Source organism: Lampris incognitus, chromosome 2, assembly GCF_029633865.1.
Source record: "Lampris incognitus isolate fLamInc1 chromosome 2, fLamInc1.hap2, whole genome shotgun sequence".
Classification (NCBI taxonomy): Eukaryota; Metazoa; Chordata; class Actinopteri; order Lampriformes; family Lampridae; genus Lampris; species Lampris incognitus.
In genome coordinates this window covers 41663944-41682731 of record NC_079212.1, presented here as the reverse complement: position 1 = coordinate 41682731, position 18788 = coordinate 41663944, and the positions used below count along the sequence as shown (strand labels likewise).

General features: G+C 44.8%; 1 protein-coding gene and 1 long non-coding RNA gene across 2 annotated transcripts in view; both read right to left on the bottom strand.

Annotated features, from left to right (window-relative positions):
• ajap1 (adherens junctions associated protein 1) overlaps nucleotides 1-18788 on the bottom strand; it is a 76566-nt gene that overhangs the window by 34070 nt on the left and 23708 nt on the right. Inside the window, exon 2 of the mRNA XM_056275120.1 lies at nucleotides 13406-14175. Within this exon, the coding sequence (XP_056131095.1) occupies nucleotides 13406-14175 (770 nt within the window). The remainder of the gene's footprint in view (nucleotides 1-13405; nucleotides 14176-18788) is intronic.
• LOC130108247 (uncharacterized) lies at nucleotides 10422-11510 on the bottom strand. The gene is made up of 3 exons (XR_008809862.1): nucleotides 11462-11510; nucleotides 11211-11325; nucleotides 10422-10556 (listed from the first exon to the last, which is right to left on the bottom strand). It is a non-coding gene; the product is annotated as an uncharacterized LOC130108247 (long non-coding RNA).

Below are 18788 nucleotides of genomic sequence, written 5' to 3'. Positions count from 1 at the left end.
CGTGGAAACTGAAAAAAGTCACCAAGTTTATGAGGAACATTTGCAAAATAGCCAATGAAGGTGTGGTTCATCCTCTAGCGTGCTTCAGTCGGGGCTGAATCCTCGACATTAATATTGTATTTTTGGAGGAAATCTATTCGAATGAAGAACAGATAACATTGAATATCCATCCATCCATCTATTACCCGAACCGCTTATCCTGCTCTCAGGGTCGCGGGCATGCTGGAGCCTATCCCAGCAGTCACTGGGCGGCAGGCAGGGAGACACCCTGGACAGGCCACCAGGCCATCACACAGGGCCCAACATTGAATAATTCAAGAAAAAAGTATCACCATGAGGTCGTCACAAGCCAGATCCTGCCCAGTTCAAATATACAGCCGTTCTATCAGACATCTGTCATTTCTATAATGGCCCCTTTCAGGTTGTAATTGGCTGGTCCAAGTGTGCGGGAAGGTCAAGGGTGGCTAGGTCCTGTTCTCCCAGAGGCCTACACTGATCCAATGTGCCTTTGCTGCTGAGGGCAGACGAGATAAAGAGCAAAACGAAAAGAGAGACCGATGATACAGACGAGGACACGACGATACAGACGGAGAAATGTGAAGAGAGAGAGAGACAGACAGGAAGAGAGAGAAAGAGGGAGAGAGGGGCAGAGTCAGAGCAAGATAAGAACCCCCCTTCAGCGGGGGTTTTATTTCATTACAAGTACGTTGCGCTGCTTGCTGTCTGTGTAGCAATTATATCTTGCCTAAAGGCCAATACAGTAGTGTGTGAGAGACACGCTTTAATGTGTTGTGAAGGCAAATGAAAGTTGTCAACACTTTGCTTCACAAAGTGTTTTTTTGTTCATCTCGCGGTGAGCCAGTCAGCCTCCTAATACAATAACGTGCACCTACAGTACTCATAAGGAGATAACTGTCAGCTTTGAATTCGCAATTCGAATTATCAAGCAATCATTTCTACTGTTATAAGAACTCCGGCTCGTTTGAAAATGAGGAGATATGAATTACCTTGATAAGCCAAATGTATGCCATTATTTCTCAATCAGCATATACACGACATACTTAACCCACCATGTTATATATATGAATGTGTATAGTTTGTGTTTGAGAAGAGCTTATTAGTGGATTTGTGGAGGGGAGCACTTTTATTGTGACTGGGGAAGGGGGGAGGGGGATGTTGGATTTTGGGTAAACAGCATAGTGTGTGGGGTAAGATGTATTGGAGATGATATATGCGTATTTTTTGTTTGATTTCTTTGAGTTGGTGGGGGGGGGGGTCTGTAGGCTGGAAGCCATGCCAAAGCCTACAGGTTGCATCACTATTCTCTGCCTTCCGTATTTTAATTTTTAATTCTGATTCTTTCTGCTGCTGTAGAGTTATGTGTGTCGGAGATCTTCCATTTCAATACTGGTTTAGAATAAAAAAAAAGAAAAGGGTACATATTAGGTAGGTATGCTACACTGTTGCTATTTTGATTGTGTCACTCAAGTTTGTATTTATTTTACTAATGGTCACTGTTTATTGTTACCTTTTCAATAAATGTTTGCGACAGTTTAAAAAAAAAAAGTGGCCACACTTTCAAGGACGAGGATGTGCACATCCTCGATAGGGAGGAACACTGGTCCGGCCATCGAGGAGAAGAGGAAACCACCATCCCTGAACTAAGGGGGGTGGGGGGGTAGTACACATGGCCATTGAAACTCTAGTTAATGATCACAACAATTTGTATATGAAACCGATCATTGGTTTGGGTCATTATGCCACTGTATAGTTTATAAGGGTGGGGGCACCTGCAGTCAGCTGAGACTCAAGAGGTCACTTAGATGAGTGATGACAGGTCTCTCTCAATGAACAATAAACATTTCGTCTAGATGAACTGATTCAACTTTCTGGGATTTCTACTAAATTTGATTTTTTTTTTAAATTTTCAGACTAATGGACAGCAGGATAAGTGGTTTGAATAATGGATGGATGGATGGATGGATGGATGGATGGGCTATCAAAGTTGGCGGCAGAAAACGTACATGTCAGATTCATGCAAAATCATACCTGCTGGTTTATGCAGAGGTCATTCACATTTTACTTCAGAGGCAAGATGCATTGCATTTTCTTCCAGTACAGGGCAAATTAGTTTTTGGGGGGGGGGGTTTGACGGGGGGGGGGGTAAGAGGGTGGTATATATGGTTAAACATAAATCATTTGTGGCAGAACGGGAAAGCTGTTGCCTTTGGGGTGGGTTTTCTAAATGAGAAGGAATAAGAGCTTTAAAAAAAAACCATTACCCCCTGTTATGGAAACAAGACAAACAGAACCTGTTATGCACTTTTTTAAGTGCATCTTGGCATTTAGTAAAAAAAAATGATAAAGACCAAATAAAGAATGAAATATCAACGTATAGTACAAAATGTTTATATTTTTGAAAGACGAAGTTTCAGTGAATGCCAGTGTTCCCTTCGTGGCCAAGATTCAACTAGATCTATCTGCAGCCTGGCCTGACAACCTGAAAATCCATTTTGAAGAACACCCATCTAAAATTAGTCCAGGTCCAGCTTGCATAGGCTGCGGGTCGCAATAGTCCAGGATTATTCCAGGTTGCATGGCTAAAAACGATCAATATGATCATAATCAGAAATGCTTTATTGATCTCCGAGGGGAAATTGGGTCAAGTTATAGTCACTGGAGTGAGGGTGGGTGGGGGGGGGGGTGAGGGTGGGGAAGGACACAGCCGGACGTTTCTCCGTTCTCGGCTGAGATGGACGGTCGGCATGGCGGCACAACACGTGTTTTTCGGTTTAATTTGGCATTGTTAATGACTCTGTTGTTCTACAATATTGTCGTTCGTGTTAATAAAATGCATCGTCAGAAAGGTTTGGCGTATTTGATGCATGTCTGTGATCCCGGGGGATTTGGTGGAACGAGGTCCTATGTACTTCTTGTGACGTAATAAAAGCTTGTGACACTTTTTTTATCGTGGATAAATAAATACATAATTGCTCAGAATGACAGGCTCCGAATCCGAGACGAAGCACTGTGAAATAGAAGCACAAAAACAGTTCACTAGCGCCAACAAATTTAAGATTTATATTTGTTTTTATAATTTCTTTATGGTCGTTCCTCAGTATACCGGTGAGTTTTGCACTCTTCCTTTAACCCTCCCTGTCCACCAGAAGTGGGCAGCCGCAGCGCAGCGCGCGGGGACAGATGTCAGTCAGCTATTAGCCCAAATCTATAACGCGTTATAACCTGACCTAACGAGTCAAACAGAGATACAAAAACACCCATATTTCTGTTATTACAATACTTTTAATGAGATAGCAATGACAGTAGGCTTAACAGTGTTAATACTCAGAAAATTTGCTGACGAAGAAGTCACAAATCACTCAGAAATACGGTTATTATTTTTTACCACTTACCGACACATGACACAGTAAAGAACAAAAACTAAATCAATAGAACCAGGTAGCGCACGTATAACAACGGCAGTACCGCTGAGCTCCTCTGGTGTTTTGTCTTCTCTTTAACGGCCAACGGGAACTGAAGCGTGACGTCACCGCTGTCCGCGAGAGGGAGGTCGCGCGCCCAAGATGACGCGATATGTATTTCCACGTGTTTACAGCGCAATTAATTAGAATGTATAAATACTGTAGCGATCGGGGAAGACGGTTGCTGGACGGATATGCGCTGGGGAAGCGCAAGGGGTTCTGGGACTGTTAAACATTCGTGTTCAGATTGTTATACTTTATTTTGATTTTTAGTGGGAGTGCAGGAATGAGGAGACGGAGAGATCGAGTCGAGTCAATTCCGTTTACTCGCCACACAAAACAGCACCGATACGGCACCACCTCTCGTGGCCACCAGCTAACCGCTAGGCTTCCGAAAACATGGCTCCACTTCCGGGAAAACTCTACGCAGTGCCTACTGTAATGATCTGTGCCCTCTGGCTATGTTAACTTATAACATTAATAAAGCAAGGACGACTTCTCTCGTGCTGGGTGTTTATTCACCGACCGGATTCCCACTGACGTTGTTACGTACATCACGTGACTTTGTTGTGGCGCTACGGAAAGCCGTAAGGGACATTAGCAAATCAAATATTACTAGCAAATATTACATCTCCCTTTTTCTGAAAAGTGCTGCTTTCTCTGCAGAGATACAGACCACGTTGAGCACGTTTATAAACGAATACAATCTTAATAAGAAAGAATATGAAAATGGAACTCTTATATAACTGGACTGCAACAAAGTAGTGTAAAACATTTCCTTCCCTGTCTAAATGTGACACCGTAATAACATTTCATCTTTTTTTTTTTTTTTTTTTTACATTCATAAGTCAAGGATTTGTCTTGGTTTGACCGTGCGACCTGACCTCGTGGTGTAACCAGGCTGTGTGTCTGGTTGTCGCTGATTGTTCGTGTCTGGAGGTTCAGCATGCTCTTGCTGATGGGCTTGTGTGTTGTTGTTAGCGCTGGTAACAGTCTGCTGTGAAGTGTGTGTGTGTGTAGTGTGAGTGTTCACTCTGCTTTGTCGCAGGTGTTGACGGTTGCGTCGGTAGATCTGACCTTCTTTGGTTTGGATGTGGTAGCTCCTGTCTGTGTTCGCTGGTCTTTCCACAGTTGCAGGTCTCCAGGATCCATCCTCCTGCCGGAAGCGGATTGGTGTGCCTGTGGGCAGGTGGGGCAGAGGTTTGGCTGTTCGGTTGTAGTATGCCTGCTGGCGCTGTTGACATACCTCTCTCCTTTTGTGAACATCCTCCTGACTGGCGATCTGTGGCTGCAGGTGTTTTGCTGTTGATGGGAGAATGGACCGCAGCCTCCGACTCATCAGTAGCTGTGCCGGTGATTTCAGGTTGTCCACCGGTGTGTTGCGATACTCCAGTAAGCTCATGTAGGGGTCTTTGTTCTCAGCTTTGGCTTTGTCCAGGATGCGTTTGGCCGTCTGGACAGTCTTCTCGGAGAGGCCGTTGCTCTGTGGGTAGTGGGGGCTTGTGGTGGTGTGTGAGAAACCCCATGTCTGTGAGAAGTTGCGGAACTCACCAGAGCTGTAGCACGGACCGTTGTCGCTGATGATAGTCTCGGGGATTCCGTGTCGAGCCATTGCTGCTTTCAGCTTCATGATGACGGCAGATGAGGTGCAGCTGTAAAGTCTTTCTAGCTCGAAGAATCTGGAGTAGTAGTCCACAGTGACTATGAAGTCCTGTGAGTTCCATGTGAATAGGTCTGTGCCTATCACTTGCCACGGCCGCTCGGGTATGGCGTGTGACATCATTGGTTCCTTTGCATTTGCGCTGCGCCGTTCTTGGCATATGCTGCAGTCTGCTACCGCATCCTCGATCTGTTTCCCCATGCCAGGCCAGAACAGTAAGTCTCTTGCTCGGCATTTGCTTTTTTCCACGCCAAGGTGGCTGGCATGGATGCGCTGTATCATGTCCTTGCGAAGCTTTTGGGGGACAATGATTCTCTCACCTTTGAACAGGATACCGTCCATTTCTGAGATTTCTGCTCTGTGGTTCCAGTATTCCTGGATGCTGGGCGGGCACTTTTTCTTTGTGTCTGGCCAGCCAGTGAGTGTGGCTCGTCTGAGTGCGGTGAGCTGTGGATCTTGCGCTGTTTCCTGCTTGATTTCTGTGAGTCTTGTGTCGCTCACAGGGATGTTGCTGAGGACTGTGTGCACTTGGGCCTCCATCCCTTCCTGTAGGTCACTGTCGTGGTGTTCTATTGACTTGCGTGACAGTGTGTCGGCCACCGGTATGTCCTTACCGGGGCGGTGGATGATTTGGATGTCGTATTTTTGGAGCGCCAGGATCATCCGTTGCAGCCGGGGTGGTGCTGCTGCCAGTGGCTTTTTTAGTATTGCCTCCAGAGGCTTGTGGTCTGACTCCACAATCACTTTTCGTCCGTACATGTACTCGTGGAACCTCTTGCAGCCGAAGACCACAGCATAGAGCTCCTTCTCTATCTGTGCGTAGTTTTCTTCAGTGCTGTTGAGTGACTTGGACGCATAGGCAATTGGTTTGCCATCTTGGAGCATGACAGCCCCAAGGCCACTTTTGGATGCATCCACTTGGAGTCGCAGCTCTTTCTGCGGGTCGAAATATGAGAGTACTGGACCTGGGTGCTGTGTAATGAGATTCTTCATCTCTTGGAACGCCTTGTCGTGGACTGCATCCCACACAAACTCACTGTCCTGTTTCAGAAGCTGTCTGAGGGGTGAGTTTATCTGTGAGAGGTGTGGAGCAAATCTGGCGAGGTAGTTGATCATGCCGAGGACTGTCTCCAGCTCTGCTTTGTTCTGTGGGGGTTGCATGTCCTTGACCGCCTTCACCTTGTGTGGGTCTGGTTTGATGCCTTCGTGTGAGAGCGTGTGGCCGAAGTAGCTTACCTCGGACACGCATATGTGACACTTGTCGGGGTTGAGCCGCACCCCTCGCTCCCTTGTGCGCTTCAGCATCGCTCTGAGACGCTGGTCATGTTCCTCTTTAGTCTTGCCGAACACTAGTATGTCGTCCACTATGGCCGTCACACCGTCCAATCCTTCATATGTTTCATCCACGCGTCTCTGGAACTCGTCTTGAGCGGACACGATTCCGAATGGCAGTCTGAGGAAACGATACCTGCCAAACACTGTGTTAAATGTCGTCAACATTGAGGATTCAGTGCTCAGTTTGATGGCCCAATAGCCTGACCGCGCGTCTAACACGCTAAAGTACTCAGCTCCAGCAAGCTTTGTGGTGGCGTCCTCCAGCGTGGGGAGGGGGTAGTGAGGTCGTTGTATCACTTTGTTAAGAGCTCTGGGGTCTAAACACACTCTAAGTTTGCCTGTCTTTGGCTTCTCAACAATGACGAGTGCGTTCACCCATTCTGTGGGTTCTGTTACCTTACAGATTATGCCGCCTTTCTCCATGCTGTCAAGCTCGTCCCTCAGTTTGCTGCGTAGGGCGATGGGGATTCTGCGTGGCGGGCAGACGACCGGCGTTGCATCTGGTGTGACGCGGAAGGTGCACTCGCCTGGGAACTCTCCTATTCCTTGGAAAACATCTGCATACTCATCCATTATGCTCTGTGATGTGACATTGTTTTCCTCGCTCACAGCCATCACTATTTTTACCAAGTTTAGGTCACGGCATGTTTTCATTGCCATGACTGGTGGGGCGTTTGTGTCAATGATGTAAAAGTCCAGCATCATTGCATTGTCTCTGTACTTACATTTGAGTTTGCATGTGCCTTTCACGCTCAGCGCGCCTCCTCCATATTCAGTGAGTCTGTGTATTGCTGGTTTCAGTGTCACATTTTTGAACAGCGCCTGGAACAGGTTGGTGGGAATAGTATTGGCCTGTGCCCCAGTGTCTAGTTTAAACTTTACCTTCTGTGGAGGTGTGCCAATTCCAACCTCTACGTAAGCCTGCTCGTTGCTTTTTCCGTTGTTCTCTATTGAGATGCAGTCTATGTACAGCTCTGTCTGTTCTCCCACAGCGGTGCTCTCCACTGTAATGTTGTCGAAGTACAGTTCTTCCTGTTCTCTGTCAGTGGTGCACTCTTCTGGGTTCTCTCCGACGGCATGTACTGTGCCGCGGTAGTACTTTGTCTGTCCCTGGGAGCTAGACTTGCATACTTTAGCAAAATGATTGAGCTTCTTGCATTTAATGCATTGTTTACCCTTAGCTGGGCAAGTGGCTTTAGCGCCGTGTAGCCCTCCACAATAGCTACACGCCCTGGCGGCGGTGCTAACGTCCCTTTGTCTGAAGTTAGCGTTAGCTGCTTTGGGTGCGTTCGGTTTGTAAGTCTTTCTGCCTATTGCGTGCACCGTTTCATGTGTGCTGCCCTGGCCCATAGACTTTAGCTGTTGCTTTGCTAGCTCGTGTGAGCGGGCTACATCTATGGCCTTTTCTAGCGTTAGCTCAGCTCCCTGGCTAAGTAGCTTTTCTCTCACTCTGGGTGAGTTGGTGGCAAACACGATGCGGTCCCTGACCATCTCGTCGGCATTTGGGTAGCCACAGTCTTTGACTAGGAGCTTTAGCTCAGTTACAAATCGTTCGAAGGATTCACTCTCTCCCTGCATCTTTTCATGAAATTTATATCTGGCATAAATCGGGTTTGCTTTGGGGGTGATGTACTCAGTGTACTTATCGTAGTACGTTTCTAGCTTCTTGGCTTGTTCTCCGCTGAGTGTCCAAGTGTTGTGCACATCGCGCCCTTTTTCCCCTATCCAGAGCAGGAGGTAGCTGCATTTCTCCTCTTCGTTCTTCCCGCGCAGGGGGCCCGAACATTAGCTCCGTTGTTTGCCGAAATCGTCTCCATGCTTCAGGTAAGTTCGCCGATTCCCAGTCCATCCGTGGAGCTGGAACGCCGTACGAATCCATATTGGGTATTTAAACTCCGCTACTCTGACACCATGTAATGATCTGTGCCCTCTGGCTATGTTAACTTATAACATTAATAAAGCAAGGACGACTTCTCTCGTGCTGGGTGTTTATTCACCGACCGGATTCCCACTGACGTTGTTACGTACATCACGTGACTTTGTTGTGGCGCTACGGAAAGCCGTAAGGGACATTAGCAAATCAAATATTACTAGCAAATATTACACCTACGTCAGCACTCTCAACGTCTGCCTTAAAGGAGCAGCAGCTCCTGGTGACTCTACTCTCAATTAAATTCTGTATCACCACAATACTTGAATGATCCCCGTGGGGAAATTCCTCTCTGCATTTAACCCATCCTAGCTGTGTAGCTAGGAGCAGTGGGCAGCCGCCGTGCAGCGCCCGGGGACCAGCTCCAGTTCTTCTTGCCACGCCACAGACAGGGGTATTAATCCCAACATGCATATCTTTTTGATGGTGGGGGAAACCGGAGCACCGGGAGAAAACCCACTGCGGACACGGGGAGAACAAGCAAACGCCACACAGAGGATGACCCCAAGGTTGGACAACCCCAGGACCTTCTTGCTGTGAGGCGACAGCGCTCACCACTGGGCCACCGTGCTGCCTATGCCGATGCCGTGCCGTGCCGTTATGTGTTCAAATGTTTGGTTCATATTGGGATGTATTGTTTGTTTGGGGGTTGACTCAGACTGGGTAGACGACTATGTTACTGACTGACTGACTGTAGGACCCTGACTAAGATTGATGTGTTTGATAATGAGCTTGTTAGAGGACGCCATTTTCGGCAACCATGGGGAGGGGTGGAATAAAGGAGTACTCCTGGGGTCGTGAGGCATATGGGATACAGGAGCTGACATTCTGAATGAATCCCTGCCTCTTGTCTCTCCTTTCCCATCAGTTCTGTTTGGTTCTGACGGAGTGCTGAAATTGGGCAGCACTCTCGGGGCTGTGCGGTGCATGGCACACGAGAGTTGCAAATAGGGGATCTCTATCTCTCATTCTTCCACGCCGGCTCGCCATATCAAAGTATAATAATATGCCAACAAAATGTATTTTTGCAGTTCACGTTGTTGATAGCCTATATTGAGAAAAAAAAAATCCAAACCCTAAAATTGAATACCGAATACCTACCCAGCGATCGAATATCTGGATAGCCCAATATTCAGGTCCAGCCCTACTGTTAAGTCAGTATTCTACAACTGGAAAATTTTAATTGGGGTCATGAAGCCACTGACAGGGGTGAAACAAGTCGAAAGGGCCAATAATTGCCCAGTGTTTTTATTTGTCTTCAGCCACTTTGCTAGACTTCTCATTATGTCACTGGAAAACGGGCCTGGTGTTTCGCAATTGCTTTCTGTTTGGATGGTTTTGGGACCGCTGCAATGTTTGGAGGAAGAGCAGGGTAAGGGAGCAGGAGTGATGATGTCCGCACTAGAATCACATCTTCGTGCAATGACGAGTTCAACAAGGCATGTTCTGAGGTTATGTGTGTGAGGTTCATAAACCGTCTTCACAATCCATTGCTTGGTCCTCCCGCAGTAAACAAATTTACTTTGCACCTCACCTGAAATTACAAAAGTAGAACTATTTAAGGAAACATAACTTATGATGTTCACAGAAAATTGAATCAGTTCATCTGGACACAATTGAAAGTCCAGATGAAGTGATTCAAATTTCTGTGATTTTCTTACCCGGATTATTGAGCATGCATAAAGGAAGACTTGGATGAACTTGTGCTCACTGTCATATTTTCATCACCATCCTTTAAAATGGTGAGGGTGAAGTGTTCAGTTTATTTAAAAAAAAGTGATAAGTAAAACAACTTGGGACAAAGGTGACAATGTAGCTTGTCCACATTGACATCAAGTGTCATAGTAGTTGTTAGTGTAACAGTGTACGACCACAGATGTGGTTAGCCCTTGGCTAACCAGTCAACTAAAAGGTCCAACCCGTTAGCCAAGGGCTAGTGAGTCTACACATCCCTGGTCGTACACTATTACATAACTATATAAAAAAAATACCAACAAAACGTGTTTTCTACCTTTGCTGTTAGTGGCAGGCTTCCTCTTCACAATATTCTCATTGTGTTCCAAAACAGCATGTTGTCCTCTTTCCCTCATACTTATGTAGGAGAAGTATTGCGTCTTCAGCACATACTTCAACATTGCAGAGTGGAAAACTGCGTAATGTAACAAAAATACATTGTTTTTAGAAGCACTAGATGGCTGTTAGTTTACAACAACACAAAATGTATTCTTATGTAGACACAATTTAATGAGAGCTCACGGCAAGGAAAACACAATGTGAAAATACAAGGCCAAGGATATAGGCCAGCACCTGCTGTAATCATGCACATCCAATCCCCCAACAAGTAATAGGCAGGTTGCATGGCAATTGCATGGACAACTCTACATCTATTCGTTTATAGATGAAGTAGCAGGTAACAAAGGCTAGGAAGGTACTGCAAATCACCTGTTGTTCACGGTCAACATTCCAGCCATCAGCGGCACATTGAAATGCTGGTAGCCACATAAAACAGTAGGGGGAAGGGTTTCCAAGCTGGCCCAAAATATTGAAAAAATATATAGATGTAGTAAGCTCCTTGAATGCAACAAAATATTTATTAGTGCTATAGTAGTGCACAGAATTCAAACTGCTCTAAGAAGCCAGGAACAATGGCGGCTGCATGCAGCTACGGCAGCGTGTATGTCTACAGCCAAACATTCTTACTACTAGGTCTACAGTAAGAATGACAGCCTAACAACACATCAGATTTCAGAGCTCAAGAAAGTTTCAGTTAGTATTAGTTTCTAAAGTTATAGCCAAGTCTTACCTCTGGAAGGAGCCCACCTTGACTGTGGGCTGAAGCAGCAACAGGTTGTGTTTTTGTGCGACAGCTTGGGAACACTGACATTGGCAGTAGAAGCAGAGGCAGTTTGTTCTTCAGTCTATGATGACAAGATAAAAATAACTATGATTGCCAGTTGTATTTTTAAACAATCTCATTACTAAAGAGAGCAGACACAAAATGGAGTTTTGCATGCTACGCTTTTAATGTAACTAACGTTAGCTAAAACAGCTTACCTCTATTCGACCTCACTTCTCCCAGGGCTCTCCCTCGCCATGGCCAAAAAGAGTAGGCACAGCAGACGTCTTCAGCAATTTCTTGACGCTTCCTCCATCAACTGACTGTATGTCCCTGTTGTAGTCATCTGCTGCTAAATACAGAGAGCATACCCGAAGATTTCCCAGTACTAATGCCGTTGTGTTCTCGTCACATTTGGGGTTTTTCATCGCTCGGAGCCATTCTCTGTACCGTTCAACATCTGCTGGTAATCGCTGGTAGCTTATGTTTACTGCTAGGGCTGTAACAATACATTCGACTCACGATTCGATACGATTCACGGTACGATTTTCTCACGATTTCTTAACAAAATGAGATTGAAGAAAAACTATGACTGAAAAGATTATTTTATTTCTCAGATAAAAATCTACAAACTATATTTTCTCTTATCTTTTCTTTATCAAATTAAAGGATTTTTTTAATTTCTGAGGTATGGTGTAAACTAGGCAAAACAAGACATATTTCTTTTTTCTTTGTTAAAAGTGAAACTGAAAATATATTTTGTCTTAAAAAAATCCCAAATCAATAAATAAATGAATAACAAAAATAAAGAAAATTTCTTCAAATAAACAACTAAGGCTTGACCTGTGCTCCTAGCTTGGAATTTACATGTTTGATGCCAATAAAATTAATCAAATTCGATTTATGTCGTTTTCCGGTTTTATGATCGAAGAGGGAAAAATTAAGATGCCGTTCCAACTTTTTTTTTGCACGCAGAGCCGCAAGAAACGCCCACCACCACGAGCTGTGCGGGTTTTGGAAGGATTTGGGGGGGTTGTGTGTCAGAAATTCGGCCCCCTTTGCATCCTGGTAAATGTAGACACTTCCGGCACTGCTCCGCGATCAGGAGAACTCAGATTTCTCGGTCAATACGTAGGAATTTATTGGAATGAGGAATATTTATCGTTTCAGTTGACTACATTTTCCATCAACACTGATTGGACACCCCACATAAAAACCGGCAAAATGTCCCTTTAATTGTAATACTCTTTGGGGGGGGGGGAATGCTATAGAAAAGCAGTCCATCCATCTCAAACTCAGTCCAACACCTTGCTTGTTTCTGATACATGTTCTGACTAACAAATAACTACTATACTAATTTTTTACACAGGTTGTAAACTATTTGTTCAAGCTGAGCAATAAACCAGGATGATATAGTTTTGCAATTTTTACATATTTCTTTTCCGACAGGGTTAGACCCTATGTTCTAGTGACTGAACAGTGTTTTAGACATTTTGCACTGTAACGGTTTGGTGGTTAAAGTACCCTGCAGGACCTTTGCACAGCCTCAGAGCTCATGTGCTAATTGTATAACACTTATGCTTGATCCACCCATTGGGAAAGAGTCATTTAGCATAGTGCTAGCTCATTCATCGTTAAACATGACTGAATTTTTATGGCCTCCTGTATGGTCTGTTGAAGAAGCTATCCTGCTCATAGACTTAATGAAACAATTAATCTAATGCCCCTGGTTAGTGGGTTTGTGTGTTCACACAGGACAGAGAAGCCCCCATAAAAATGACACTTGCCATTTTGTTTCAGGCAGATGAGGCACTTGCAAGAATAACACTGAGATTCTCAATATGGTCAGAGACATAATATGCAAATTAAGGCTGCATTTTCTTGATGTTACTTCATAGAAATTAATTAAAAAGTGTCTTGGTAGTCTAGTACTCTGGATCCTGCGTGAGGACAAATAAATGTGTATCAGTTTTGATTAGTCCCTCTTATCTTCATCTCATTCGCCCTCATTTTAAGGAAATGACATGTGTGGCTGTACTTGATACAAACACCCAGCATTGCCTAGGTGGGGAAAAATACACACAGTTGTGGCGGCTAGGAAAATGGTTTTGTCAACCTGTTCACTGATCCCAAGGCTGTTGTGGAAAGCCTACATATTTTACCTGGTGTCTCCGCATGTGACTTTGGTGGTTTGGCAGTCTCCCCAGAGCTGATAGTGGCCCTGGTGGTGCTTAGCCTCTTGGGCTGCGGTGTCGTAACCACAGTGAACGTCCTTTGAGGGACCTTGGTGGTAGTGGTAGTGGTTGTGGCCACTGTGGTGGTCAAGGCCTTGGTGGACAGCGTAACATTGGGCATGGGTTTGCCTTCCTCATCTATGCTGTCCTCTGTTCCTGTAGGTCCCCAGTCGATAAATCCGGCCACGGTGGTAGTCCTCCCCTCCTGAGACTTGTCATAGCTGTCCCACTTGAGCTGTCTCCTCGCCCGCAGTAACAACCTCAATGTGTTGTCTTTGTTTCCACCCGCTAGGCCAACAGGAGCCTCGGCTACTGGTGCTGAAGGATCACCCGTCTCAGTCTGAGAATACCTCAACCGGCACACCTTACACACTGGTTGTCCTTTATGTGCTGGTTTCCTATGCTTGAGACCCCTGACATTTGGCCCTATGCCTGCCCTGTTATCTTGGGGTGGAGGGACAGGATTGAGGAGCCGGCGGGCCAACGGGCTCACAGTCCTCCAGTGAAGCACATTGGGAGTGTCCCAGAGGGGCTGCCAGCGGGGCCGGGAGCGATGCACAGATTTAGGCGTGAGCTTGATTCCTAGACCCTGACTTAGGGGACTACAGACAGAAAAGTCCAGGGTGAGGTGGGTCATGGCAAGGAAGATCCACATCCGCTGACCCACAGAGTTACCCAGCCTCAGAGCAGACAGCGGACTGTAGAGAAAGGAAGAGTAGAGGGTAAAAGACATGGCAGATACAAGCAGAGTCTACAGTATATTCAAAACCACACTCAAGTTAACGGCCTATTGTGCAGACTGATAACTATTCAACCCAGGACTTAAGATTTCAGTCAACTGAACTTCATGATAATTAGCAGAAAGCCTCATTAAGGTCAAACACAAAGTAAATGTAAAACATCTGAAAGATCCCAGATTTGCCCTCTATTGCACCGCCTTGTCAACAGCAGTGAGGACTTATCTATGATGCTATAGATTCATATCTAACCAGGGGTGATTACACCTAGAGAGACAGGGTCAGGCCTAGTTTAGCTGATCATCATATTTCATATTATCTCACTCAGACAGAAAGGCATCTTGATTACCAAAGGGCAATTTGATTATGCAGAGCAATAATAGGGGAAGTGACACACAATGTCAGCAGTACACACAACAAAACACAAATGTATCGTAACAATCTTCATCCTTGTGAATATTTCATGAATGCTTTTCATGACTGAAATAACCAAATTTCTCCACTTATAAACCTTGATCCTGTTCATCAAAGAGGTGCCAGTAGTGGATTGATTTTACATGCGACCTTCAATAGCAATGTGGGACAACGCTACACTATTGATTCCTCAGGGGGAAACCTCATAATGTGCTGTCTCTCGTCTCTATTGTCCTTGGCCAATTCAAGCGCACATTGAAGACTAATTTTGGAGTGGACTGACATGAAGAATGTGCTGGAAGATGACTTGACCTGAATGGGTTTATTCTCCTCACCAGACGCCATGACACGACGGTGACTGTTGATCACATTAATCTGCAGTTAGGTTTTCAAATCTCATGAGTGAAGCAGTACTTCAGTCTCATATATGACTTCTGTATGGATGTCTGGTAATTATTAAAAACAAAATGTGGAGGTTATTAGTGATTGTCATCCCATTAAAATGAACACCATCTTCATCAAATGTGTAATATAATTTTCAATCTACATATCAAAAGCAGTGAATTTGTATTTTGTGATCTTCTTCTGATATTGTATTATCTATCTATGAATTTTGGTGGTGCTTCTGCCAATATTTGATGAGAGGAAAACTAACCACTTTCTCCCTTAACAAGCCAATCCTGATAGTATGGGGGCCATCCAGACCTAAGGGCTTGCTGGAGACTGATGGCTGTTGAGATAATCTGGTGAGTGGTGTTCCCAGATCCAAACCAAACCTAACTGTCCGGGCCGGTTATAGGCTGATAGCCAGTTCTGTAATGTGTTTGGGATTTCATTCTAATACCAGTTGACTGACTGCAACACTCTCAATAGTTCCACAGTATCCCATGTGTATAGCATAGTAAAATGAGGGTAAAACGGGAGAGCTTGAAAAAAATGACACAAGAAGAAAACCCATAAATAAGCATTTATTTTTATTTTTTCACGTTTGAATTTTTTTTTGTTTCATTCGTAAATTATCTCAAGTCTGGCAGCCCACTTCCTCGTGATTGGTGTTATGTTGTGCAGATTCTTGTGAGACTGGAGGTCCTGACCGATGGCATGTCAGAAATAAGCTGGGAAATATTAGTTATCAGAATAAGAATCAGAATCGGATTTTAGTGGTCATGTTAGTTTGCACACACGTGAAATTTGACTCCGGATTCGTGGCTCTCGCAGTGTACTTAATATAGAATAACGACACAACAATCTTCTTAAGTGTGTGATGTCCTGCCTATTTCCAACTGTTGTTCAGATGCATTTAATGGCAGACTGAAAAAAAAATCTCGGCAAGCTGCCATTACGTGTGTTGCCCCACTTGTAAAGTCAGTTAGGATTTTAGTCCTCTAATGTGGAGCCATCTTTAGCCATCCAAATTTTGCCCTTTCATTGACATCTTGGTCAAATCCAGGTTGAGGAATAATCTCAACTCTAAGAATGAGGATCCATACCTAATAGTCATTAATATAAGTTATACGATAGATTTTGTATCAAGGGTTTCCCATAAAACATTATGTTAAGTCAACATTGTTCCATTACTTAAGAAGACGTGTAAAAATCGAGAAAATGTCCTTAGACCCCCAGAGGGTGAACAGAAGAAAAGTGGAGATAAACCTGTCTTCATCTTGTGCCTTATCTTACATGAGCTGTGTAATACAAACAGCTGAATAATAATGATAATTCAGAGTGGCACTTTAATTGAGCTTTGCATGGTGATTGATGGAGCTGTTGAAGTACACTGACAAGGTCATAGTATCACTGCCATTTTTAAGTGAGACTAATAATTTGTCTTATGGATGCTCTGGTCTCAAACCAATATGTTGGCTATTTCTCAAACCGTACATTTAAGGTGACTCTCTTCACTCTCAAAAGCTAACGTAATGTAATTTCTGATAAGGGCTTGTTAGCTGTTATAAATAAAATAGATGGAAGCATGGAGATTCGGGGTGACACCTTTGGCCCCAGTAAAAACTGTCATGGGCTATTAAATCACAGTCTTCGTTAACTGCGCGCTCTCTCCCTCGTGCCTGTCGGCCGACCAATCGTGTAAACTTCAGTGACTTTGTTGGTCACGTGATCCAGCGGCCCAATCGGTCAAACATGATCGCTCCGTAAATCAGTCAGAGACATTTTGTGTCCAGCTAAAAATAACTAGAGGATCATGGGAATAACGTGCGTGGGCTCTGTAGTCCGCTCTGCCGTTTCTCACATCGGTGTCCTTTCTTGTAGCTCTGACGTCTCTGTTGTCCTCAGGGTGTTCCTCTGTGTCGAAGACACGTCGCTTTAAAGCTCCCCAAATAGCAACGTCTAACAGAACGCTTGTGTATTCACAAATGACACAAAAAGAAACAGTGTAATGGACTCTGTGCATGACTATAGTCCACTGACTTCCGGTTTCTACTGCGGCGGTCATACCAGTTTCCTGTTTGTTGGCGCGTGCTATTGACAAAGGCATATTTTTCGCGACGCCTGTCAGATTTACCAAGGATCGATGTCAGCGACATTCGCAGAATTGTCGACAAACTTTCACCTGCACCTACCAGCAAACTTGAAACTTCTCACCCGTCTGCTGGAGAAATATGCCAGTCAATAGCGCGCGCCAACAAACAGGAAACCGGTGTGACCGCTGCAGTAAGTGGACTACAGTTATGCACGGAAGCCATTCTCAGCGCGGGTAGGGGTGTGTCTCACCCGCAAAGGGTTAAGTGCGCCCCTACCCGCGCTGCCAAGCAAATAGCGTATCAGTGCTCCGGTGCCATTTGCACGTATGCATACATTTGACGCAAAATTGGCTCCTTTCTATGTAAACGAGCCTCGTTGCAAAACAAGCCCGAGCCACAAACACCGGGGCTAATAGCCACACGCAGTCAGAGTGAACATTATTGGCGTCGTCAGAGAGCTGGTGGTGGCTGATGCCCAGACTTCCCAGGGATCCTGGCAGTAGTGACTGTGGCCAGGCGAAGGCATCGTCATGCCAGGTGGGCTCGTGAGCGGATATGTCGCAGGAGAACATCACTTTTTTTTTAAAATTTATCTGGGACCGAAATCATTCGCAGATACAGGTAGCCAGGTCTAACAGCTCTTGCTATAGTGCGTGGTGACATCGAGGATGACACTGAACCTGCCTATTTTGTTGGCACAAAGCCATCTTTATACTTTTGCCACATGGATAATTGCAATCAGATGCAAAACAAGGGCAAATTGCACTCAGCTGCAAAACTTTACTGCCTTGTTTGTGTTGTAATATCATTAGTGCAATATCTTGTGTATTCGTGGGGCTCTCTTTGGCCTCAATCCAGTCTTTGTGAACTCGCCAGTCAGTACAGAGCAGTCTTAGAAAAAACGAGAAACATCCGCAGTTAGAAACAGACGAAAGAGGAGGCCGGGTTAACAGATCATTAGAATAGTTAGAATTACAACTGAATTAAGTTCTCTTTCAAATCAAACGTCCCAAGATATGAGTGGAAAGTGTTGTTCTTGCAACTGCATTTATAACCTTGTTTTTTTACTCGGCCGCAGCTTAACCATGTCATGTGATATGCAATATCAGTACACTTTAACAACAAATATCACTGGGACCAGTACAGAAACTAGCAGATGAACCTTTAATATCCAGGAAATCACTCTGTAGACACTACCGCTGACTATCCCCGGAACAAATAGGCCACAGTTTCCAACATTGACCATACACGCCCCAGCCATATACCAGGTTCTGATCAAGTCTTGTTGTACCGACATGAAAATGTCTCAATCAGTACTTAAAAAACAGAACCAAGCCTCTTCGCTGCAGTGGAATTCTGTGTGGAGCTGCTCCGGTGACAAAGATTAGCAGAGCAACCTCATGAAAATTGTCTGCAGGAGGTGCATCTTCTTATTTAAATCGAACAACTTACTGATTAAACAAAGCTCCTGCAGGAGTCCATTTCTATTCTATGCCACGCTCTCGCTTGCTCTCAACAGGACAAGTCAAACAGGTATATCTTGAGACCATCTCAGATAAGTGTCTTAGTTCTACTGGAACTAAAATGGGAGAGGAACAGCATAAACTACCTGTGAAATGAACTGCATCAATAAAAGATGACCTGGAAAAAGTTCAAATTAATAAACTGGCAGTAAACTAT